The sequence below is a fragment of the Chiloscyllium punctatum genome, chromosome X (genome assembly GCF_047496795.1).
Source record: "Chiloscyllium punctatum isolate Juve2018m chromosome X, sChiPun1.3, whole genome shotgun sequence".
Taxonomy (NCBI): domain Eukaryota; kingdom Metazoa; phylum Chordata; class Chondrichthyes; order Orectolobiformes; family Hemiscylliidae; genus Chiloscyllium; species Chiloscyllium punctatum.
This window is the reverse complement of record NC_092791.1, coordinates 23,923,150-23,949,740: the sequence shown is the minus strand read 5'-3', so window position 1 is coordinate 23,949,740 and position 26,591 is coordinate 23,923,150. Positions and strand designations below refer to the sequence as shown.

Sequence of the window (26,591 nt, the reverse complement as noted above, 5' to 3'; positions counted from 1 at the left end):
ACAAAACATGTGACTGAAAAAGATAGTCAGCTGATTGTAAAGTGTTCTGGGATGTATTGAGTAGGTGATAAGGCACTATATAAATACACCTCCTTTCTCTTTACTTCCATACTTTGCAATCCCCTCTACCATTGCTTGAACAGGCCAATTGATGTGATCCTTGTACTGCCACATCAGAGGTCCATCAACCTATTACTGTCTCATCTTTTTTCAGCACCTCTCTCACTGCTTCCATGCCATGGCCTCTTTTACTGCTGTCTTGCCATGGTGCCTTCTTTTCTGTGGTCCTAATCACTGCTGCAAACCCATCCTGGATTCTCCCAGACTCCTGGTCAACATTCCCACAACTCTCAACCTAAACAACAGAACTCTGCCCCCACCTTCCAGAACAACTGTCTCAGCTTTCCCCCAGTTCAACACCCATCATTCCACTGATCTATTTGCAACCTGGAAATCTTTGCTACCATTTTATGTTCTGCTTCCATTTTACTCTCTTTTCGAGGTCTTGAACAAATGTGAGAGATAAAACTTAATTTAATCACAGGCAGTTTTAAGTAGTAATCGTAACCATTGATTTGCATGCAAACATGGACTGAATCAAGGCAGACTATGTTGGAACATGTGCTCATGCTCACTATCTCAATTTGCACACAATGAATTACTATACTGGAACCCAAGGACTATGCTCCAGCTAATGTGAGGGCCAGTTCTATGGCTTCTTCTCCCTAGAGACTAAGAATTGGTGACCTCAGTAGATTTGCTGTGTGTACAAAGCATTAAGACCCTTTTCTCCTCACTCTCCCAACTCTTTGTAGAGAATTAGTGGCATGATCCTATGTTTTACTATCCTATAGAACATTTCCATTCTAATTGTTTCTGTTAATTCCTTGTTCTGGTGCAAGACAATGCCTCTTTACAATAGTCTTTGTCATGTACTTTTGTTCTGTGGGTCAAACTCCCCATTCCTCTTAGCATTTGTATGCGAGCACTTAGTGAAATAAGTCTTATTTCCAAAAAATATAGTTTGCATATTAATTTTCCAAATCTTAATGAAGTCGATTCAGCCAGTAGATAGAAATATCACAATTACAGTCGAATAAATGAGGTGCAAAGTGAACTGATGGCTTTAATTAGTTGCTGTGCTTTTTAACTTCTAATTACACATATGTCAATCATGCTCCACAGAAAGATTTACAAGGATGTTGTTAGGGTTGGAGGACTTGAGCTATAAGGAGAGGCAGAATAGGCTGGGGCTGTTTTCCCTCGAGCATCGGAGACTGAGGGGTGACCTTATTAGACGTTTATAAAATCATGAGGGGCATGGATAGAATAAATAGGCAATGTCTTTTCTCTGGTGTGGGGGAGTCCAGGGTTTAGGGTGAGAGGGGAAAGATATAAAAGGGACCGAAGGGGCAACGTTTTCACACCGAGGGTGATGTGTGTATTAGCTGCCAGAGGAAATGGTGAAGGCTGGTACAATTACAACATTTAAAAGGTATCTGACTGGTTATATGAATAGGAAGGGTTTAGAGGGATATGGGCCAAGTACTGGCAAATGGGACTAGATTAGGTTAGGATATCTGGCCGGCATGTACGAGTTGGACCAAAGGGTGTGTTTCCATACTGTACATCTCTATGACTCTATCTAAACAGGGCAGTATCAATACACAAGCACTGAACAACTGTTGGAGGTCTCATTACAAATCTCTCTGACAAGAATAGAGACAAAGCTGCTGCACACAAAATCTGAATTGGATTAGATAGGTGAGTTTTGTATCCTACATTCAGCAATTATCTGACAAGACAATGGAATATCTCATTTTCTTTCCAAGACAGAACATCTTGCAAGAACATCAGTGCAAGATAGCAGATGATGACTCATCCCTCCCAGATCGTCTCAACGTCTTCTATGCTCACTTTGAGCAGAATTTCGGCGGAGAGGTAACACCTATTCCGACAAGTCCTCATGAACCTATCCCAACAGTCACTGCATCAGAGATCAGACCAGTTTTCCTTCATGTGAATCCAAGGAAAGCGATGGGACCAGACGGAGTACCAGGCCGTGCACTCAGAGCATGCGCAGATCAACTGGCAGAGGGGTCTTCTCAGGCATCTTCAACATCTCCCTGCAGCAGGCCACTGTCCCTGCATGTCTCAAGAGAGCCAACATCATCCCTGTACCTAAGAAGGCTCATGCAGCATGCCTCAATGACTACCACCCAGTGGCCCTAACTTCGGTGGTCATAAAGTGCTTTGAAAGGCTGGTCATGGCATTAATCAAGTCCAGCCTCCCCACTACTCTTGACCCATTCCAATTTGCCTACCGGACCAACAAATCTACATCAGATGCCATATCACTTGCCCTTCACTCCTCCCTAGAACATCTTGACACCAAGAACAGCGACATAAGAATCCTACTCATTTACTGCAGTTCAGCCTTCAACACTATTATCCCCTCGAGACTGATTACTAAACTTAGCGATCTCAGACCACGCCCCACTCTCTGTAACTGGATCCTCAGTTTCCTGACCCACAGGCCACAATCAGTGAAGACTGGGCACAATATTTCATCCTCAATAACACTCAACACTGGAGCCCCCCAGGGGTGCGTACTCAGTCCCCTACTGTACTCACTGTTTACCCATGACTGCGTCGCCAAATACCAGACTAATGCCATTTACAAATTCGCTGATGACACCACCACCATAGGCGGTCTCAGATGGCGATGAAACAGACTACAGATGGGAGGTGGAAGACCTGGAAAAATGGTACACTGAGAACAACCTAGCCCTCAATGCCGGCAAAACCAAGGAACTCATTATTGACTTTCGGCGGGATGTTACTCATGCCCCCCTATTCATTAACAGCACAGAGGTGAAACGAGTGGAGAGTGTCAAGCTCCTGGGAGTAGTCATCACAGCAAGCTTTCTTGGACTCTTCATGTGGACGCACTGGTTACAAAGGCCCAACAACGTCTCTTCTTCTGAGGAAATTTGGCATGACGGCGAATACCTTTGCCAACTTTTATAGATGCGCCATCGAGAGCATTCTATCTGGATGTATCACTACCTGGTATGGCAACTGTACCACTCAAGATCGGAGACGGTTACAGAGAGTGGTGAACTCGGCCCGGACAATCACTAAGGCCAACCTCCCATCTATAGAATCCATCTACCAGGCCCACTGTCAAGGAAAGGCCGCCAGCATTCCTAAAGATCCATCCCACCCTGGCAATGCTTTTCTACAACCTCTACCATCGGGGAGAAGGTACAGAGGCCTGGACACACACACCAGCCGGTTTCAAAACAGTTTCTACCCTACTGTTGTTAGAATACTGAATGGACTCACAGACTCTTAACATTCGCCTGTACCTGTTGTTTTATTTTTGCCACTGTTTACCTATTATTTACTTATCTATGCTACTTAACTCTATGGTCTGCCAGTATTGCTCGCAAGACAAAAGCTTTTCACTGTGCCTTGGTACACGTGACAATAAATTCAATTCAATTCATCTTGAGCAGAAAATGCAGTCTCTTTCCTCAGTCTTGAATCAAATTCCTGATTTCATACAGGATGTAGATCAGCAGAAATTCAGTGACAAAGAGAGTGTAGAATTTTTAAAAAGGCCAATGCTTCTAGTTAACTAAAAAGTGGCAGTGGCAGAGGTCTCCTGATCATTAGGAAAGGAGTAGGCACAGGAGAGGAAATGTGAAAAAAAGCTTCAGTCCTGAAATTACACTGAGAGAAAATAGTATGTAAACACGAAATACCTTCATCTGAAATTTCTTGCTGTTATTATATCAAAGCAGTAATCAATTTACTTTGCTCGTTAACACTTCTCGTAAAATAGCAGAGGAAGGAATTCCAGCTGTTTGGATTAAACATTCCGATGATATATTGTTAGCAATCCCTCAATTTGAGGGTGACATTTGCTCAGAGTTGTGAATTTCTCCCATGTGCCTGTGTGACTGAACAGACGTATTTTAGGCCTATGGATATTTGGGAATATGGGAAAAGATGCCCCATGAGGTCATGGGATCAGGGGTAAAGGATTTGCTTCCTTTTCTTTCCTGCTCTGCCACCATCCTGCCTCAGATGCCTCACATTAAGATATGATTCAAAACATGGTGCAGCTAGATGTATATGTTTTCACCATTTTGAATGATTGGTAGCCCGCTCCTCCCAGTCATCAATGTCACAGCTGTTATGCTTCAAGGGGAGCTTTCGAATGTTTTTTTGTCATTTTCTTTCTCCTCTCCTGGAATGCTGCCTATTTGAGAGTGGAGAAAACAGGACCTGGCAGGAAAAATGCATTTTGGCCATCTGGACATTGTGCACACTCAATCATAGTTGATTTTGCAGGATTCTTTGTTGAACACTTGTGGAGCTGTCTTCAAGAAGGACGTGAGCAATTCTTCAATGGTCTGCTTCTTGAACATGGAGGATGCAGCAGAGGCTGGTGGAATTTCTCTTTCGATATTTGTATTGCCTCACTGTACTATACGACTGTGGTGACAACAACTATTAATATACTATCAGACATTTGTGGACTTGTGGAGGTCTCCTTTGCCAAACACTCACTGCTGCAGTTTGTAGAAGGCTGAGCTCACACAGCCAGTCTGGTGTTTGATCTCATCAATGGTAATCTTTTGAGAGAGGTGACTACCAAGATATGGCCTATTCTAAACATCATCTATTTTGAGCGAGATCAATGGAGAATCCGAACTTGGAACTTTCCTGGTCCACACACATTATATGCATAGGATGTATAGCATAGAAATAGGCCTTTCCAGAGTCCATACTGGTGTACATACTCCACTTGAGTCTTCTATTTTTATCTAAAATCTATCATTGTAACCATTATTCCTTCCTCCCTCAGATGTTTGTCTAGTTACCTGTAGGTATAAAAGTGTGCTTAGTAGCAGTTTGTTTTAGGAGTCTCAGGGGAACACATCAACTGAACAAAATAACATTAATTGAGTGCACAGCAATTTTGTGAAAGGAAATCAATTGTAGCCATGTCAGCTGAGCAAGAAGCTTTTGCATGTAAGATAGAGGTAACTGTCTGTATGGATATTGCTGGGATAAAAGATGTGTACCTTTTTTTCTTATGTTTGTGATGAAATTGTTCCAGTAGCTTTTTGCTAATTTAAATAGTTTATGTTTTCTTTTATGTAATAAACTTGTGTTCTTCTGTTAAAAGTACATTGGCAGCCTCTTTTGAATATATTCAGTGATTTACCACCACAGTAAACAAAAAGAAACATAAAACCGAAGGTATATCAGGCCAGATTTCACTCTGGGATCTAACTTGTCCAGTATTACCATCATCCGAGATCACAGCAAGATTTCCAGGTATTGGGGTTAATATCTTTCTTGGATTTGTCTGCCAAAGACCATGGTAGAGGTTCCTCTGGAAGGCCACACTGTTTCTGGAAGGATTTCCTCAGCCCCAAGAAGTAGCCTACTGTAATACTGTTATATTACGGTATAACGTCAACGTTATTGAAATGAAGGGATTAAATAAACTGCAGTTTTGCTTTGAATTTCACTCACTGAATCAGAAATGCCAGGAATTCAGGAAGACTTTCCCAGAATTGTAAAATATCTAGCATAGTCTGTTCTTGGAATTTCACAGTATGCACTGTAGATTTAAGTTTCCAGTAAAACTGTGCTGTTGCAATTATTATTAGAAGCTCCAGTGTAAATGTCTGCATCATTGGCAAAGGCAGCAAAATTCTTCTGATCATTAGTATTGCTACAGTCAACTCAACAGTGGCCAGGAGATTTGGTGGCTACTGTACAATGGCTATAGGCTGTTCTGCCCCTTGTCCAGTTTCTGATCAGGGTTTATTTATTCCTCAATTCCAGTTGCTCACCTTTGATCCATATTACTGGACACCCTTCCTCAACAAAAATAAATCTGTGATCTCGCTTTTGAAAACTTCAATTGTTCCCCAGCATCCACAGTCTTTTGGAGAAAAGCAGTATTTTCTAGGTTTCCACTACCCTATTTGCAAAGAATTGCTTCCCAATTAGCCTTCTGAATTGTTTGGCTCTAATTTTAAGATTGTGCCCCGTTGGCACAGGATTCCCATTTCCTTGTTTGTCTTAGTGTCTCTTGCCCTTAGGTGTTCAAGGTTTGTATAAAGATTTGTAGCTCTGGTGCTGGTTGTCATGGTTGTAGGTATGTTTGCCGAGCTGGGAAGTTGATTTGCAGACGTTTCATTCCGTCTGGGTGACATCTTCAGTGCTCTGGAGCCTCTTGTGAAGCTTCACAGGAAGCTCCAAAGCACTGAAGGTGTCACCTAGATGGGATGAAACGTCTGCAAATCAACTTCCCAGCTTGGCAAATGTACCCACAACCACGATTGTGCCCCTTTGTTGCATCAAAAGAAATATTTTCCCAGCACCGTTATAACCAATCCTGAACCATGACCAATTTGTGGTATTTGATTCAACACTTTACAATCTTCCGGCCTCAACATCAAGTTGAATCATTTCAGATCATAACCACTGCTCTCATGTTGTTTTGGACATTCCACTAAACATGATTTTAACCATTCACAGACCCTCCTTTTTGTTCTTTCCCCCTTCCATACTTGCTTAAAATTTGCTGTATGCCCATCAGATTTCAGGACATTGCACTGAAACATTAATTGTTTCTTTTAACTCCGGTGCTGCCTGGCTTGCTGAATCTTTCCAGCACTTTGTGTTTGCAGTTTAAGCAACCTCTCCTTAAATTTTAACACTTTGAACTTTAGATTTGCGAAAGAGAGAAAGCCTTCTGGCATAGAGTAGAATAGGAAAAGGGCAATGACAAACTGTCCTGCCAAACCTGTGCTGGAATTATGTTTCTGATGCCACGTTAAACCTGTTCAATTCACTTCTGTCCTGCAAAGTCGAACAAGAAGATTAGCAAGAATATACATAATACATGGAAAGAACATATATGCTTGACCAAAATAGCTTTTAAAAGTTGTCACCCCTGAAAACTAATACAGACTTTTTTTTAAAAACAAATATTTATTTGACTTTCACAAAAAGGGCGGAACACTCCAGCGTTTTCAACCAGTCCCTTAAAATTGTATAAAAACAGCATTAAGTACACAGAAATTAAGAAACTATTCTTATGGATATTAACAAGGAAGAGATAATCTACCTGTCTCCCCCATTTCATACTACAAACAGTTTTTTGCATTTAATACTCAGCTACTCATCGGTCACAAACTGATACTCTGAAAAAACAATCACTTCAATGCTGATAGATCTTTAAAAGATAGACTATTAATTAAAAGGTTTATTTGACTGGTGTTCTTCATTACAATTTGCTTAATATATTAAGCATTGTTGTCTCCGAAAATGAAATCAGTCCAATAGGTACTGTATTAGAACAGGTTTATGTACTTCAAGGCACAGTGGATTTTAAGTAATCACAGGGTTAAGTGACATGAAATACCCCTTTCAAACATGTTGCAAACTGTGAGCAGCAAAGCACTCTTCTTTGAAAAAAAAAACTTTTGCTCATCACCATTTTGTCCCTTCCTTTCTTGAAGGCACTGCTTAGTCATGGGGTTTAGCTACCCTTCAGTATTTCACTCAAGCAGCCATTTTTCCTTTTGAGAGTCCAGATAAAACAAGTAATCAAAGCTCAGCTCAATTATGTTCGTATCTGGAATTCACACACGAGCACGCATTTTCCAGTAGGAGGCACTAGAAATAGTGATAAGGAATGGAAAGCCTGGTCAAGTTCTTCTTGGGCCCACTTATTATCCACACACACAAGGAGGGATATTTGAGCAAGGTGCTGAAAGTGGCAAGCTCTTGTTGATGCTGTCCCCTAATCAACAGGCAGTGCTATCAGGACAGAATAGGGAGGAGAAAAGATGAACACAAAATCATTTCGCTCCCTCAACAGTTTCGTGGAAAAAGGCATCTTCTGTTGGTACATTGTCATGCAGTGCACAAGAGGAAAAATACCGAATTAGCTCATCTCTGCAATGGCAGCAGCAACTCTGGGCTAGACAGTAGATAAAAAACATGCAGGTTTCTCACTGTTTATTGCCATCCAGTGACCCCTCCCCACCATTGCCTTGCTGGTACATACACAAATAAGACAATCTAGATGAGGATGGGATTACTATGACCTGTGTAGAATCATCCTTCAATAAATCAGTCATTTTCTCACAAAAGAAAAATGGTCATTTTTGTGTTACTGTACACCATAACCTGAATGAAAGAGAAAATATATTAAAAATTTGATTATGTAAGACACCTTGATAGGTGCTAAATTTGAAAATTGCAACTTATCAGACCAGACCAATGAATTGGTCATAGTCTTTCCCTTTCAAATAACACCCAAAGGAGTCTGAGACAAATTGGCTCGTATACTTGTCACTGCTGCTTCACTTGTGAAAGACAAGTAAAGAACATACAGTATAGAACTTAATTCATGACTATTCATAACACGTTCCTAGATCAATGGCTTCTGATCTTTAGTCCCTATCAGGGTTACTTTTTAAAACACTGATCACACATCATTATCTTCAAGTATCCCAGCTTTTCATTTATGTACACACAAAAATGTAGAATTTCTCTCACTACCGTGTATGATAATCAGATACAATCACAGAGGATGTTTTGTTGGAGAGTAGTTAAAAGCAATGAAATCAGTCCATATTATAGTGACTTCATTAATAGATGCTTAGAAACACACTGCTCAAATAGAGGACACATTTGAGGAACAAATAAGACTTCATACTACTTATTAAACAATTATGGAATTCAACAAGAACTGTAGAATCACATTCATCAAAAACACCTCTTAAAACTTTGAGAACAAAATGAGCTATTAAAGATCCAGGTTTGGACTTCTAACGACAGAATGATATGACATGCAGTGCTATCTAAATGACCCTTTATTCTAGAGTTTTATTTGTAGCCAGACTGAGGCTAATTATTGGCTCAATAGTGAAACCACCAAAATTCTTACAAAATTTGGCAAAGGGACCAGTTTGTTCCACAGAATCAACAATGAGTCTGAGCCCACATCTCCATTCACTTTTACTGCCTTTAAATTTGAAGTGTTAAAAGTGTAATTATTTTAATTGTGAAGTCATTCTGAAACTTCCTGAAAATTTTCTTGTGTCATAACATGCATGGCTAACTGAAAGACCAGGCTGCTCCACGAAGAATATAATCAACCCTTCCCTTCCTGACTGATAATTTGAGCACAGTCATGAGGTAGAGAGTGGAGTTGAGGAGGAAAGGTCTCTTTCCACCTTGCCCTTCAGAATAATTTTCAACGTATTTTATATTCTCTCTCCAAATTACAGAATTAGCCATGATGTCACCCATCTTCCCAAACTGCTTATATGGCCTCTGCTTTGGATGAGTGATAATCAAACAATTTGGAGAAAAAGATCCATTTCAGAGCTAAGCACTTTAAAACACAATAAACATTTGAAAACATAGTTCCAGAAAAATAAAATTGGTACCAAATTACCAAGTATTAACCTCTGATCACAAGCCAGTCAATAGCTTCACTTAATGGGTCTTGCAGAGTCTTTTTTCCCCCAAGATGAGCCTCACAATCTTCATGTATTCCATGAGAGGGCAAATCTTGTGACACAAAAGCATTCCTTCCCCCTACTGCATGTCAAAGGCAAGAGATAGGAAGCTCTACTAACTAAAGGATTGCTTGGTGAGTTTACTCCATGTTTCATGAAGATACGCAACAAGATGCAAGATGCATTGAACATTTGCATGTTTGGCAGGTATCTGGTTTAAACACAGCTCTCTCATCCCATGACTAAAACACAGCAACATTATTCCTGGACATTCACTAGTGCATGTGAGAGAAAGAGAGAGAAAACTGACATAATGGTAGGTGTATGGGTCAGCATCACTGTACATCATGTAAGGATCCAAACTGGATGGCATTACACACAATGAAAATAAGTAAAACAGTCTTTATCTTTAGTTACAATGTAAACACTTCTGATTCGGAGATTTAGGATTTTGTATTTTCTTTCCTCTTCCCACTCCCCCACAACCTACATTTCAAAGTTCAGAAATCAACTTATTTTGCTTGTTGCATGTTAGCTCTCTAAATAGGATCCTTTATGTCCTCTTTATTTCTGACTTTGCTGGGAGACTGCTGTGCCAGTAGTCTGGATTATCAAAGGCATGAATGTCACCCTCAGTAACAAAGACAGAACTGTCATCCAGATATTCAGGGTTCTGCACGACGCTCACACAGCTGTTGAGGTAGGCCCGTTTGTTCATGTACTCATATTCCTGATGATCACTTGGTTTCGAGTCAGATTCTTTTTGACTCTCGAGTGACTGGGTATTATTCACATCGCTGACTTTGTTATTCAAGGAATCGACTTCATTGGCAGACTTCATCAGACTCTCTAGAAACACAACAGAAAAACTCATGAAACATGAAAAAAGTAAACAGATGTTAAGAGATGTTTTACACTGCTTCATTACCGTAAGGCTCTAGCTTGTACCGATAGTCAGTTCCTTGGATTATGGCTATCCTACTGGAGAGGCATCACACACAGCCATTATCCATCATGTTTGCATTGGCTCTCTCAGCATTTTAGTGTCAATCTTTTTACCTTTTCTCATAACCCTGCACATTATTCCTGCACTACCTTCTTGAATACCTCAACTGAACCAGCTTCCATCATACCTCCTGGCAGTGCATTATCGATCCTAATTACTGTGAGAAAAAGATTTTTATTTAATCTTTTATTTTTACATTTAATTTTATTTACAATTAAATGAAAAAAGGATCTTGCACCTTGTCACATCTTCAAGCAATTTACACTTTGGGAATTACTTTTAAATTACAGCCACACCTGTTATTTAGGCAACTATAGCAGCCTGGTTGTGCACACCATGATCTCAAAAATCAGAGAATTAGACAAACAACAAGTTAACCTGCTTGTATTGGTGTTGCTCAATGGCGGAATGTTGGTCAAGACATTAAACAAACTTGCTGCTCTTTGAAATAGTGTTGTAGGATTATTAATTTCCACTGGATTAATTAGGTGAGGTTTTGATTTAATAGTTCATCCTAAAGCTGCACGACTGACTCCCTTAATACTACATTAGATTGTCAGCATAGGTTTTGCACTCATGTCCTGATGTAGCATTAAAACACACAAACGACTGGCTTAGGTGAGAAAATATATTACTGGTTCCAGCTGATAGACAAATTACACCAAATTCAATGGGGCTATTTAGTTCTTCTTTTAATAGAACAAGTCTTAACTGTTTCAGTATTCTTGAAAACAGAACTCTTTTTACTTTTGTGGTTGAATGCAATCATTATTCTCAACGATTATATGTTTGATGCTTACCAGCTGTAGAGTTTCTTTGTTCTGGCATCACATAGCCATTAATGTCCACCTCTGCTTCATCAGAAGGGGAAATTATCATGTTTGTGCCATTGGAGAAACGTGCACTGCTGTCCCTTGAGCGGTGGCCACGGAGCTGGAGTGTTCCGTTCAAAGATATGTCTTCATATAGATCAAGTGAAGATGCTGTACCTCGACCTTCTGAGGACTCTGAGATAGTTCGAGTTGTAGACTCATTCCGTATCCTTAGGGAGCGCTTTGACCCCAGATCTCCATTCCTCATCCCAGTCTAAGAATTGAAACGGTCACTTTGTTATACATCATTGAATCTCAGAAAATATGCACTCTTCCTCTTGCATATAGTATGGGTGAAAGAAGAATTTTATTGTTGGGCTAGTTACTTACTCTTTGTGCCCTATAGGTCATTTTCTCCATTTACTGGATTTCATTGTTGCTCTCTCAAAGCTTCAATTTCAGCTACTAAACAGTGAATTGGATACTGGTCAAGAAGACCCACTCACAGACTATCATAGCCTTTTTTTTTAAAAAAAGAGGTCTGATACAGATTCCTGTTTTTCTTTTCAAGGTAATATTCTCTCTCATACTTTTATTTTTTCTCTCATATATAGTTCTCCTTGAATCATTAATAATCTACTCACACAACTCAACTAAACAGAACTCACTGAGACCCAAGGAAGTTATTTTTGTTTATAACACTTCTGTTAGGACCACTCAGGGCACTTTGTTGGAACATTATGCATACAACTTAGTCTGCATCTAAAGCTGTAGAAGTGCACCCAACTCCTTTCTTCACCTATACTCTAGAACAGCATTGTATACCCAACAACATATGAGCTTTATGATTCTGCTCCCAGGGAAGGGAAAGCAGATTCAGTCAAATAAACAGAGAATTCTCAAGGGACAGTGGACCCGGTCATTGAAAAAGTTTGACATAGGGAAAATGTTAGAGTTTATTGTAAAGGATGTAACAGTACAGCATTTAGAAAAACATAACATAATCAAGCAGCATTAACATGGCTTCATGAAGGGAAAATCATCACCATCAAACTTATTGGAGTTCTTTGAGCAGGATATATAAATGGTAACCAGTAGATGTAACATATTTGAATTTTCAAAAGACATTTGATAAGGTGCTGCATGTAAAGCTATTTAATAAGATAAGAGCCCATGCTGTTGGGGGTAGAATATTAGTATGGATTGGCTAAGTAATAGTGGACAGATAAAGAGGATGGCAACCTGTAATTAGTGGTGTGTCACAGGGGTCAGTGCTGGGGGCACAGTTAGTTACAATATATATTAATGACTTGGATGTCAGAAATGAATGTACTACTGCAAAGTCTGCGGCTGACACTAAAATAGATGGGAAGGCAAGTGGTGACAACAATACAGATTCTAGAAAGGGATATAGACAAGTTAAGTGAGTGAGCGAAAACTTAGCAGATAGAATATGATGTGGGAAAATGAGAAGTTATGCACTGTGACAAGAAGAACAGAAGAGCTAAATGTTATTTAAATTGGGAAAGACTGCAGAAAGCCGCAGCATAGAGGGATTTGGGGAGTCCTCTTGCATGAATCACAAAATTACCATCCAAGTTCATCAGGTAATAAGGAAAACAAATGGACTGTTATAGACGTGAGGAGATTCTTTATCCTTGTGGGAGAGTCTAGAACTGATGGTATCATCTCAGAGTACAAGGTCTTTTAAGACAGTGGAGGAATTCTTTGTTCGCACTGCTGCTTCATAGTGCCAGGGACATGTGTTCAATTCCAGCCTTGGGTGACTGTCTGGAGTTTGCATGTTCTCCCTGTGTTTGTGTGGGTTTCCTCCCACAGTCCAAATATGTACAGGCTAGGTAGAATAGCCATGGCAAATGCAAGGTTTTAGGGCTTGGGCTGGATGCTCTTCAGAGGGTTGGTTCAGACTTGATGGACTGAATGGCTTCTATCTCCGCTGTAGGGATTCTATGAATCTGTAGAATTCTTTACTGTTGTGGTTGGTTCGTTAAGTGTATTCAAGGCTGAGATAGACTGTTGATCAGTAACGGAATTGGGGTTATGGGGATGAGGCAGAAATTAGATTTGAGGATTATCAGATCAACAATGATTTCATTAAATGGCAGAGTAGACTCATGAGCCTATTCGTAATCCCACCTTTTACAGTCTTATAATGATCTGATTTTGTGCCTTCATTCAAGTCAATAATTCTTTCAACAGTACATAGTTTTCATGTTTTGCTAGGATCACCAGGAAGTACAGAAAAATAGAATTTACTTGAAAAAAATAGACAACTGCAAGTAGATGACTGCTTAGTGTTTGCAGTCAAAAAAATTTAGTACACTAGTTAATAAACACAATAATTATACGAAAGATTCAAATAATTCAAGCTCAAATGAGCATCCAGACCTACACATTAAAATACTAAAATGAAGAATATGCTGCAAAATCTTAACTGTTTTTAAGAGCTGTCGTTTTTACTGGTTTTCTTGTGAAAACAAGATATGATATTTTTGGCACTGTTCATCGGAAACTCTGAATAAACATCTTTCTATGCCTACCTGTCGAGAGCCATTTGGACCAATCCCATTCATTGGCATGTACCCTGCTGGCAAACTGTTACTCTGCAAAGAGAAATGGAAAGCAAATTTGAAATGGTACTGTTAACAGGAGCTATGTGCAGTAAGTCGTGAACCAACATTCAGGTCTTGGGATATTAGAATATGAACTTTAAATTTCAATTAATTAGCAAAGAAAAAATTGCAAAGAAAGATATTTCTGATCAATTTGTCAAGGATTTGTACACAATTCACCCAATAGGATCACAACCAGTTCAGTTTTGAAATAGCCAAACAGCTATCAATACTGAAGGCACCAATTCTTGCTATGGTACAGATCCACTGCCATTGGGCAATCCTCTCAAGTGGCCAGTTCTTCATATGCTGGCCAAGATTGTTAATAGTCTTTCGTTAATTGGCCTAGGAAAGGAAAGAAAGGAAAACCCAGCACAGCTAAACATAATGTCACACAATATTCACACAATACATTTAGATACTGACAAGGAGCAGAAACCCTGGCTAATTTTTTTTCTCTCCCAATTCTATGAGTACTAAGCCCCTACTGCTACCCCAGCTGAGACCATCCAATTGGGGTTTCAAATCTAGGATCTTGCAATCTGTATCAGGTAGTTCAGTTACCCATTGAACCATTCAGGAATTTCCTGTTTCTTTCTCATCATGATACTGAAATGTGACAGGAGAGATCGAGATTCCAGTTCCGTAGTTTGTAGTTGGCTGATGGAAAAGACCAAAAAGTGATTTATTCTCAAGTTTACTTTAGCTGGCTTTATATTGCTGCTAATTTAGTTTTGATTCTGGCACTTCTGGCACTTAAGTGTTTCCAAGCTAGCTCCCTGTATTTATGCTGCTATATCTAACTCCTATATCCAGTATCAGCTATATACTGAGGTTTTCAGTGGGCCTTTGACTCTGCTGCTGGCGTAATTGACATAAATGTCAGGAATTAACTGACAGAAGCTGGTTTCCTGAAATCAAAATGATAAAACAAAGTGTGGGAGTGTTCTCCACACTTCCTTTCCAGTGCCACACTTCCTTTGTGTTACAGTCAACTAGCAGGAAATGTATTTTGGTTTTCCACCAACTGGTTTGACTTTGAACCAAGAAAAGTCATCCCAAATGAGATAGTCTGAATGACAGACAGAGATTCAAGCCACAGCAAATGCTCAGTTTAAGCTGTCTTGTGACATCATTGTTTAGCACAGGTGAAAGAAGAGGAACAATTGCCCAAAATAATTGCTCTCATCACAAACTCTTTGCCTTTGTTAGCTAGTTTCATACCCTGTTGGATTCAATTCTTAGTCTAAATCCTGCAGATGTTGGGTTATCCATCATGGTTGCCATCAAATCTTCATCAAGGTCACCATAATCCATCAGGTCTTCCTCGTATTCACGCAGAATCCTCTGATCACCAACATGTGTATTGCTGGCCCGGTCATCACCCTGAGGAAGGATACAGGAAGGTTCAGAAAACAGCTGATGAGTTAGTAATAGAAGGGGTATAGGGTCAAATAACTAAAAACACTGTTAAACCATCAGAATACAAGCAATATAATGGTATAGTTAGTAAGTTTGCAGATGACAGCAAAATTGGAGGTGTAGTGGACAGCGAAGAAGGTTACCTCAGATTACAACAGGATCTTGATCAGATGAGCCAATGAGCTAAGAAGTGGTAGATGGAGTTTAATTTAGATAAATGCGAGGTGCTGCATTTTGGAAAAGCAAATCCTAGCAGGACTTATACACTTAATGGTAAGGTCCGAGGGAGTGTTGCTGAACAAAGAGACTTTGGAGTGCAGGTTCATAGCTCCTTGAAAATGGAGTCGCAGGTAGATAGGTTAGTGAAGGCGGTGTTTGGTATGCTTTCCTTTATTGGTCAGAGTATTGAGTACAGGAGTTGGGAGGTCATATTGCGGCTGTGCAGAACATTGGTTAGGCCACTGTTGGAATATTGCGTGCAATTCTGGTCTCCTTCCTATCGGAAGGATGTTGTGAAACTTGAAAGGGTTCAGAAAAGATTTACAAGGATGTTGCCAGGGTTGGAGGATTTGAGCTAAAGGGAGAGGTTGAATAGGCTGGGGCTGTTTTCTTTGGAGTGTCGGAGGCTGAGGGGTGACCTCATAGAGGTTTACAAAATTATGAGGGGTATAATTAGGATAAATAGACAAAGTCTTTTCCCTGGGGTGGGGGAGTCCAGAACTTAGAGGGCATAGGTTTAGGGTGAGAGGGGAAAGATATAAAAGAGACCTAAGGGGCAACCTTTTCACACAGAAGGTGGTACGTGTATGGAATGAGCTGCCAGAGGAAGTGGTGGAGGCTGGTCCAATTGCAACATTTAAAAGGCATTTGGATGAGTGTATGAAAAGGAAGGGTTTGGAGGGATATGGGCCAGGTGCTGGCAAGTGGAACTAGATTGAATTGGGATATCTGGTCAGCATGGACAGGTTGGACTGAAGGGTCTGTTTCCGTGCTGTACATTTCTATGACTCGATAATAGTATACCAACAGGAGACAATCCAGCAAAAACTGTCTTCAGCCTGCATAAAGGTAGACTTGGAAATCAGAATGAAAATTGGGAAACCTGCTAAAACATTCCATTTTGGTTCCCAAAAATCAAAATATTAAAGGGGCCAAATAAATCTGGAGCATTTTTGATGTGTAATGTTACTCTACACTCACTTAATAAGCTACCTTTAGTTATTCTGTGCTCTGTGTCTGTGCACGGTTACGTATATTTAGAACTTTGACAGTGTATTTTAGAATCTTACAAGTACAGTGATGAATAAATTTAATCGTCTGCAGACCCACTTTTTAAAATGTTTAACTTTGTTAGAATTTAGACAACCAGGACATCAATATTAAATCGTTGCTTTGTGTTTTAACAAACTCTAAACTTGCCATTCTTTTAACTCTAGTCTTTTGTCTTAAGACCATTCCTGTTCATCCCAGCATTAGTGGTTATACCTTTAGCTGTTTAGATCCTTTGCTTTCAAATTCCCTTCACAAACTTTTTGTGACCTCCTTTAAACCACTCCTTATAACCCAGTACTTTGACCAAGCTTTTGAATGCTCATCCTAAGATCTCCTTCCTTGGCTCAGGATTTTTTTTGTTAATATTTTTTATTGTACAACGGGACATTTTTCTACATTAAAAGACATTGTATAAACATTGGGAAAACCAAAGCCATTGTCATTGTCCCTATCACAATTTTCATTCTCTAGTCATGACTCCATCCCTCTTCACAGCAGCTCTCCCTTTGAACTAGAGTGTTCAAAAACTTGGTGCTGTATTTGACCCCTAATTGAGCTTCTGATGCATATCCCACCCCATCACCAAGATCATTTGTTTCGACCTCTAACATTGCCCAACTCCACCATTGCCTCAGCTCATCTCCTGCTGCCTTTGTTACCTCTAGACATGATCATTTCACCACTCTCCAATCTGCCCTCCAATCTCTGACCCTCCATAATCTTGAACTTATCCAAAACTCTTATCCTAACTCAAGTTCCAAGTTCCATTCACCTATTACTCTTGCACTCACTGACCTACTGTGGCTGTGCTCCAGGTCTGGCAACACCCTGATTTTAAAATTCTCATTTTTGATATAAATTCCCTCCATGGCCTCAAACCTCCTCTCTCTGTAACCTTCTCTAGCCTGACAACCTTGCAAGGTCTTTATGCTTCTCCAATTCTGACCTCTTGCACATACCATAAGTTGTGGAATTCCCTTTCTACACCTCCCTACTTCTCTTTCCCATAATAAGATATTCCTTAAAACCCACCTCTTTAACCGAGCTTTTAGTCATCTATTCTACTATCTCTCCACATGACTCTGTCAAATATCTGATTACACTCCTCTGAAGCACCTTGGGATATTTCATTATGTTGTAGGAGCGAGAGGCAAGTTGCTGCCATAATCATCTTATTGAATTGTCCTCTGGAATTCTATTTGCGTTGCTTAAGCTACAATATACTTACTTACACCAGTCACTTCCTCAAAAAGAATTTAACTAAGTTTGATAAATGGAATCTGCCTTTAACAAATCAATGCTGATTATTTATTTGTCTTGATCATCTCTAAATATTGATTTTCTGGTATGGATTCTATCAGTTTGTCCATGACTGGCATCAGAGATGAATTTCTAGCAAGGGTCACCAAAGCAGGATGACAAGTGGTAACCCCAGTTGATAAACCTCTCCTCAATACAGGAGTGCCGAGGTCCCCTAATATCTCATTCGTCAAGATCAGGTAACACAGTTCAAAGTATAAACCTGCTTAGGTATCATGAGAACCAGGACTGGGTATCTTGAACCCAAACATCATTCTAGGATTTACACATTGATTGATCAAAATCAAATGATGTAACAAAAAGAATGGGTTTCTTTTCTGTCTAATAGAAAAGACTGAGGAGCACCTTAATAGAACATCTTTAAAATTATAAAAGTTTTTGACAGAGTAACCACAGGGAGACTGTTTCCATGTATGGGGGAGAGCAAACCGAGAAGCCATCAGAAATTCAGAATTCACTCTCTCTATTAAAAGAGTCGTTAGAATGTGGATTTCACGACCACAAGGAGTGGATGAAGCAAATAGTGTAGATGCATTTAAGGGGAAGCTAGGTACGTGTGAGGGAGAAGGGAATATATGATTATGTTGATAAATGAAGACTGCAGGTGGGAGGCTCGACTGGAACATAAACACAGAGATTGCTGTACATTCTATGGGACTCCATAAAATAATGCTGTTTTCAGAATTCCTCAAGTACAGTACTAATTTAGTTTTCGAATGTTCTGGACTTTGTTCCAACATTCTCAAGAGAGTTAATAGGAACAAACCTCAATAACTAAGTATCGAGCCGGATCGCGAGCCATCCGGGAAAATTCTGCGCCAAGCTCTTTGAACGTTGGGCGACTGTCTTCGTCGATCATCCAGCCTGATTGAGAAATATTATTAAAATCATGTTTAGTCTGCTTGTTTATTGAAATTGAAACAGAGAGAAAAGCAGACCCCAGAAAATCAATTCTTCCTTGTGACTAATTAAGGAACAATTTGAAATGTAAATGTCTGAAACAGTGGGTCCAAGGAGAAAGCAGGATAAACAACACTTAGAAGCAGTGTTTTAATGAGGCAGGGTGAAGTTTGATTTAGGCTTAAAGGCCTCTGTCTAAATCCATGTTAAGTTTTCCATCATGGCTGTTAATGTGAGAATGGATGGGTCACGATTCTCTTTATAATGAGCTAGTCTGTCATTTTTGATTCATTTATTGTCGTGCGTATCTTGTTACAAAATCCACTGAAAAGAGTTGTATAGACTAACTGTCTCAGCTTATAAAGAAGAACTACTTAAACAATATAGTAGAGCGATTTTGCTTCCTTAATAACTGCAAACATATATGACACATTATCATGGTAAACCTTTTCTTCTCTCTCCAATTTCAACCCACATGGAATATAACAGCTTCTGCTGAAGCCAATTTCATAACTTGTTCAGGAAAATTTCATTTTGTTGTTTCAATGTGAATGTCTTTTCAATTGAACAGGTTTAGCCGAATGAATATATTATTTGTTTAAGATTCAACTATGATGTTCTCTTTGCAACCTCAACATATTTCACAATTTAAAACACTCTGATATAGTCTCATATCATAAGCATGACAATGTAACATTGTATTCCATGGCATCCCTTTTAAAAAAAAATCCATTCACTTTATTCCCTCCACTCCATTACAATATCATTTCTGAATAAAAATGAATTGATTTCAATTCTGTTTCTTCCAACGTGGTGTTTGTTGGTTGTGAGACTGGATCATTTAACCTTGCCTTCCTTGCTTTTGGGATGTGAGAAATATTTAATTCCATATCCTTTACTTTTCACTCCCAATTTTGGAGAGATTCTGGATGGAGGATAACAGGAAACCTGACAGAGAGAATTAGAATTTTTTGCCACTTCTGTGATTTTGTAGGAATTAATGGCTGATGTTGAAAAAATCCACCCATATTTGGATGGGTTTGTGAAAATGATTGCTGAGTAGAAGCAAGTCATTTTGACATCGTTCCCATCAGTAATACCTTGGCGAGGCTGGATATCAGGAATAATGCTGGGTTCCTGATATCTAGTCTGACACCTGGAATCTTAAATCTGGAAGCAGATGAGTAATTTGGATTAAAATTACTCAGTTTCAGTTTTTTTTTACTTTCGAACAAATTGTATCATATTCCAAAAGTATCTGAATTCTTCATTGCATTATATCAGCAACAGGGAGTTCAGTGGGAATCGAACTATCTAAGTGCCACTGCACTGTAAAAGGGTTGTCCCTTATTCATATCCAATTGCCTAGCCTTCACTCTCTGACAACTATATACACAGTAATGTTCCATAATCTGTCTTCCCAAGTTGCTTTTGAAACTATTTTTAATCATATACTTACATTTCACCATGACCATGTAGACATCAACGGTACAGATCTGAGGCTGTGGCAGGCGTTCGCCTTTCTCCAAGAGACCAGGGATTTCACGAACGGCAATTCCTTCATATGGTTTATTACCAAATGTCATCAACTCCCAAACGGTGACGCCTGTGAAGAACACATAATATTTTAAAGTGGGGAACTCAGTGCCAAAAATCAGCTAAAAAATGGATTTTTAAAAAAATTAGTAACCTCCTAATTGTTGCAAAGGTGTAGGCAATGGAGCTCAAGGTTGTGTCCAGAGGAATGTGCACAAAGCTGATATTCAAGCTTAGAAATTACTGTTGATTAGGGCCTTTGTAGTGCAGTGGTAGTGTCTCTACCTCTGAGCCAGGAGGCCTGGGTTCAAGTCCCGCCTGCTTTAGAGATGTGTCATAACATCTTTGAACAGGTCGATCAGGAAATATTTTTGACTTGTAATTGAAACATTAGAAGTTGCTGTTGATGCAATTGAAGGGTTAATTTGAGAATTACTTCAGGCTTTTGAGAGTTTCAAAGAAAGTTGCTTTACTGGGAGCTCCCTTTTTTTGGTAGATGCACTAAAACATGTGCCTTAATGCTTGCACAATGGGTCAGCCAATGTTACAGAAGCAGCAATAATCATCATTAACTGACCGTAAACTCCAATTAGAAGCTATTCAAACAGTGGGATAGCCCTAGAGAGGTCAGGACAGCTGTCAGCAGAGCAATGTTGTTGAGACATTGAGGGCCACAAAGAAATGACAGCTTTTCCAATTAGGAAACCCAAATGGAAAGGCAAGGAGAGGAGGAATTGAATAGGACTGATGGTCATTCGCCCCATTTGTCCTCAGTATCACAGACATGATGAAAGGTGGAAGAAAATCTCTGCAGTAATTGAATCCCACATGAACTGGAAAGAGACCAGCAAAAGGATGTCAGAACGCAAGAAATGCACTACAACAAGTCATCAATATATGATCAGGACCAGGCCCAAGCACAAGATGTCGACGCTGCTAACAGTCTTATACTTGAATATTGGAAGATGCTAAGTAACTGGATTTGATTGTTTTAGTACTTTTCCATCATAATAAAACATTTCATTTCAAGGAACACTATGTTTGAATAGGAACACTGAGGGTGTATGTTACATTTACAATTAGGACTTTATAAGGGGACCTATATGCAAGGCAACAATTCTTAATGATATTTCACATATTAGCAATTTGTAGCATGTAGTGTGCCCCTCAACTGCCCTGTATCACTGTTTTGTGTTCTTTTCATAACCACGCACTATTACTATCTTTCGTATTGATCTCCTTGCAGGACAGGAAAACCTTTAACAAGAGAGAGCACACCCATGCCCACTTGGTGGTTTTAAGCAACTTAAGCCTTTGACAGTTTCCGATGAGGCTACCTTGGAATTACTTGTCTGGGGAAGGGGTGGTATCGAGGGAGTGGGGGATGGCAAACGTGGATTTAATTCACCAGTTCATTGCCAACACCATAATACTCATGTCCTGCAACGTTCTATCGAGCAACTGTCACACACTCAACTGCAGTAGCATAATATTTCACTGGAAGATGTCCTTAAAAATTATTATTGCAAGCTGCATTGTGATGTTTTTGTTCACTTGTATATATTCCTGAGACAATGAGATGGCAGCAGCAGCCGGTATAGCCGAGCAAGCCAACACCTCACAATATCATCACCATTTTTTAGCAAGCTGAAGCGGAGCTGCACGGATTCTCGAGGACGGCAACAAGGTCTCAATCCGAGGACAACATCCAGCTAATTAATCATATTGGACAGTACAGGTGTCAGAAAGCAGGCTGGACAAGTCAGTCATAACAGAACTAGGCTTGGTAGAATCAGATACCGAGCCATCTTGGGATATAGCACAAGAAAGTCATAAGACACGTATAGTCAATCAGCAGACTTAAATCTTCTGTAAGGAATCATTAGGAGTATTTGATTCAACCACTTCAGAAACAAAGTGAGAGCACAACGGTCAATCACATTCACACATTACACAGTGATGAAATAAATGCACAACAATGGATTGGAACATTGTGCTTATACATTTATTTGCAATTTCTTTAGAATGATGACAAAAACCCAACAAAAGATGGGAATATATGAGGAACTGTGAAGGACAATGTTAAAGGTGGTGGTTTGGGCATAATTACTTTTCAAACACAGACCTCAGCTTTAAGAAATTACACACACTTGAATCCATCCTAAATTAGAGTCACAGAGTCATAGAAATGTACAGCATGGAAACAGACCCTTCGGTCCAACTCGTCCATGCTGACTAGACATCCCAACCCAATCTAGTCCCACCTGCCAGCACCTGGCCCATATCCCTCCAAACCCTTCCTATTCATATACCCATCCAAATGCCTCTTAAATGTTGCAATTGTACCAGCCTCCACCACATCCTCTAGCAGCTCATTCCATACACGTACCACCCTCTGCATGAAAACGTTGCCCCTTAGGTCTCTTTTATATCTTTCCCCTCTCACCCTAAACCTATGCCCTCTAGTTCTGGACTCCCCCACCCCAGGGAAAAGACTTTGTCTATTTATCCTATCCATGCCCCTCATAATTTTGTAAACCTCTATAAGGTCACCCCTTAGCCTCTGACGCTTTAGGGAAAACAGCCCCAGCCTGTTCAGCTCAGAATTATATTAAACATACGTCACCACCCGCTAGGTTACATTAATCTACTTTGCAAACATGCGTTCAGCTCCCTGTAGCTCAGATCCTCCAACCCTGACAACATCCTTGTAAATCTTTTCTGAACCCTTTCAAGTTTCACAACATCTTTCCAATAGGAAGGAGTCCAGAATTGCATGCAATATTCCAACAGTGGCCTAACCAATATCCTGTACAGCTGCAACATGACCTCCCAACTCCTGTACTCAATACTCTGACCAATAAAGGAAAGCATACCAAATGCCTTCTTCACTGTCCTATCTACCTGCGACTCCACTTTCAAGGAGCTATGAACCTTCACTCCAAGGTCTCTTTGTTCAGCAACACTCCCTAGGACCTTACCATTAAGTGTATAAGTCCAGCTAAGATTTGCTTTCCCAAAATGCAGCACCTCGCATTTATCTGAATTAAACTCCATCTGCCATTTCTCAGCCCATTGGCCCATCTGGTCCAGATCCTGTTGTAATCTGAGGTAACCCTCTTCGCTCTCCACTACACCTCCAATTTTAAATTTTAAATTAATGTCAAAACAACAAACTTTACTTGCTGCATTGATGGGCTAGTGTCAAATTTATTGTCACTTGCATGCTTCCACTTGTGCTGTTCTATGCCTTTACCATATTATTCTTCAATCTGCAGAGCAAGTTCTTTTTGCAGGCTTAAGTAAAGGAACAGATCATCAACCAACACTTGTTCATAAAACCCCAGGTAGGAGAGAACAGTACTGTAAAGTCACATATCAGTCAAAGCCTGTGAAGCCCTGCTTTAAGATCCTTGTGATTGTTCCAAAGATGATTCTGATGGCATCATAGGAATTTTTGTGCCAATTTTTGCTTTTGTATTGAGATGGTATAATGCTGTGATCCAAGACCATCCTTCTTTTGCTCTTTCCCCTTCAAGTAGATTTGTGTGGATGATTGCAATTGAATGAAGGGACAGGACAATATCTCAGGAAAGAAGCATGGATCTGCATGACTAAGTTGCACATTATGAAGTGGTAGGATTTTCTTTTCTTAAAGAGCGCACCATTATGGCCTAGAGAGCTGAATGATGAGACTGGGAGCACTGATGACCCTGCATTCTCTGGGAAAGCCAGCAGTCTGATCGAATAAGAATAGCCCATCTTGTTGTTGCTTTCGGGCTTGTGGTGAATGAAATAAAGTTGTTGGACCGTGCTGCATAATTTATCCATGACCTCCTCTGTCATGTACTTGAGGAAGCTAATGGCAAGTCCTAAACAATACTCACTAAAGTACTAATCAGTAATACTCCAACAACCCAGACATTTTATTTAATGGCAGTTCCCAGCCTTATACCTCTTCATTCACATATCTTGTCCAATATGAGTTGTTGACCTGTTCCTGGCCTCTTGCCTGTACTTGTCTGGTTAAATTCCAGAAAGTGAACAAGTATGCTCCAGATAACTGCAGTTCCAGATTTTCTCAGTACATATGCATGGGAAACATCTGGTTTCTATTCCTGAATACTGATATTAGCAAGAAACCATTTGAGAATCTCAACATCAAGTATAAAAGACACAACAACCAGATATGTAAAAACGAGGACTGCACACCAGAGTCTAGATCAGAGTGGTGCTGGAAAAGCACAGCAGGTCAGGCAGCGTCTGAGGAGCAGGAAAATCAACGTTTCGGGCAAAAGCCCTTCATCAGGAATCTATTTCTGATGAAGGGCTTTTGCCCGAAATGTCGATTTTCCTGCTCCTCGGATGCTGCCTGACCTGCTGTGCTTTTCCAGCACAACAACCAGATATGTCAACCATGTTAGGCTGGCATCTGGCAATTTTCCAAGCTGTACTGGATAGCCAATCACATCACCTGGTACTACACTAAGTAATTAAGTTGGGAATGCTCCCTCTCACTGACAGAGCACAATGGCAACATAAACGCCATTCTTCCTGTTATCCAACCCAATGTGCCATTTGCTTCCTTGACAGTGGTCAGACACCAACTTGATAGCTTGAAGAATTTACCATGGATGACTCCCAGATCCCTTTCTTGATTCAACCTTGTCAGCATTTGCCCATTACTCCTAGCTTCCATGCATTAATTTATATTCATAAGTGCACAATTTCACACTTCCTGATTGCAGCAGTAGGCCAATAACTGGCAAACAGACTGAGTTCTCATGTGAATTGTCTCCTCTTTTCAGATATTAACCATCATTACTATTCTGATGTTCATCCATAAACTGAGGTGAAGCTACCAACACACTTTCTGATATGTATGGAAACCTTGAAACTACCAATCCCAAAACTGGTCCTCTCACGACCTCAGCTGTCACACCATACACAAAACTTGTTATTTATACAAGCCTGTTTGTCTCCCATAGGCCAGCCATGGTTTGATCTCAACTTGTTTTCCATGGAACACTTCATTATCAACTTTACTAAAGTCGAGGTAAACCACATTTCCATTGTAGCTCCTGTCATGAGCTACAAAATGAAGAAATTCTAATGAAATAATTGGGTCTTTACTGCTGTTCCCAGAATCTAACTTCAGCATCTCCAACAACAGACAAATATCTCCCCTGACCCAGATACCAATACAATTCTTGTATTACCACAGTCGTTAAGTTGTATTTTGGATCAGAAGTACAAGCTATTGAAAATATTTGGTTTAAAACTGCAGCACTTCAGCTTTTTTAGTACAAAATAATGCTTCCATAAGTATATGACTCACCGTAACTCCACACATCACTTTGGTGGGTGTATCTTCTAAAGTGAATGCTCTCTAGTGCCATCCATTTAATGGGCATCTACAGCAGGCAACAGACAGACATACTCAACAACAAAGCACAACAGCTTGGGCAATTTTCAAAAAATAGGGCAAAATTTTGCCTTTGTGGCTCCATGTGCAGAGATTCACATGCCTGGAGCACATGTCAGGAATTTGGATGCATGTCTCATTCATCGTGTTTCCTGAGATTTTAATCAAATAAAATTGGCAGAAAATCATGGACGCTGTGAATCGAGCGGAATCCCAAATTCCTGCTGTGCGCTCCCAGCACTTGAAGCTCCTCCATGAAGGAGCTTTTTTTTAAAAAAACTATATATAAAACAAATCTGAGTTTAATCACAAGCAAGTCACCTGGTATTTTGTCTTGTAACAAGATAATGTTGCATTAGTTGGTTTGCTTAAAAGAAAATCCTGATCACAAGTACCAAAAATTTGATACTCGCAATGGATTTCTCTAGGCATAAAAAATATTGGAAGCTTTCAGATCCAGTATCAGCTTGATGGTCATAAATTGACACTGTTGCCTCTGATCTCAGTGATTGTTATGTGAAACAGATCACACTACTTTTTGACTCCTGATATTGCTTAGAACAGTTCAGACCTAAAACAAAGTAGCAACTCAATTTTGGTGATTCAAAACATGTATACATCTGATTCAGTGGTCTGCTGAATATGCATTTTGCGCTTTTGTAGTTCACATCAGCTACCTCTGTGCTAGTAACCTTA

The 26,591-nt window shown here is 39.9% G+C and overlaps 1 protein-coding gene and 1 long non-coding RNA gene across 7 annotated transcripts in view; one reads left to right on the top strand and one right to left on the bottom strand.

Annotated features, from left to right (window-relative positions):
* The window catches only part of LOC140471262 (uncharacterized), a 115,879-nt gene that overhangs the window by 11,086 nt on the left and 78,202 nt on the right, over window positions 1-26,591 (top strand). For 2 of the 5 annotated variants that reach the window (XR_011956940.1, XR_011956944.1), the window contains exon 3: window positions 1,833-5,205. The exons of the other annotated variants lie outside the window; for them this stretch is intronic. This is a non-coding gene — a long non-coding RNA (uncharacterized lncRNA). Of the gene's footprint in view, window positions 1-1,832; window positions 5,206-26,591 lie in introns of those variants that run through there. 5 annotated transcript variants of the gene reach the window in all.
* Window positions 7,039-26,591, bottom strand: part of LOC140471259 (receptor tyrosine-protein kinase erbB-4-like) — a 170,775-nt gene continuing 151,222 nt past the window's right edge. For both annotated transcript variants that reach the window (XM_072567223.1, XM_072567222.1), the window contains exons 22-28: window positions 25,809-25,884; window positions 20,394-20,540; window positions 18,801-18,898; window positions 15,245-15,406; window positions 13,949-14,011; window positions 11,376-11,661; window positions 7,039-10,418 (exon numbers count right to left, since the gene is read on the bottom strand). In XM_072567223.1, the coding sequence (XP_072423324.1) occupies window positions 10,123-10,418; window positions 11,376-11,661; window positions 13,949-14,011; window positions 15,245-15,406; window positions 18,801-18,898; window positions 20,394-20,540; window positions 25,809-25,884 (1,128 nt within the window). In that variant the 3' untranslated portion in view covers window positions 7,039-10,122. The remainder of the gene's footprint in view (window positions 10,419-11,375; window positions 11,662-13,948; window positions 14,012-15,244; window positions 15,407-18,800; window positions 18,899-20,393; window positions 20,541-25,808; window positions 25,885-26,591) is intronic.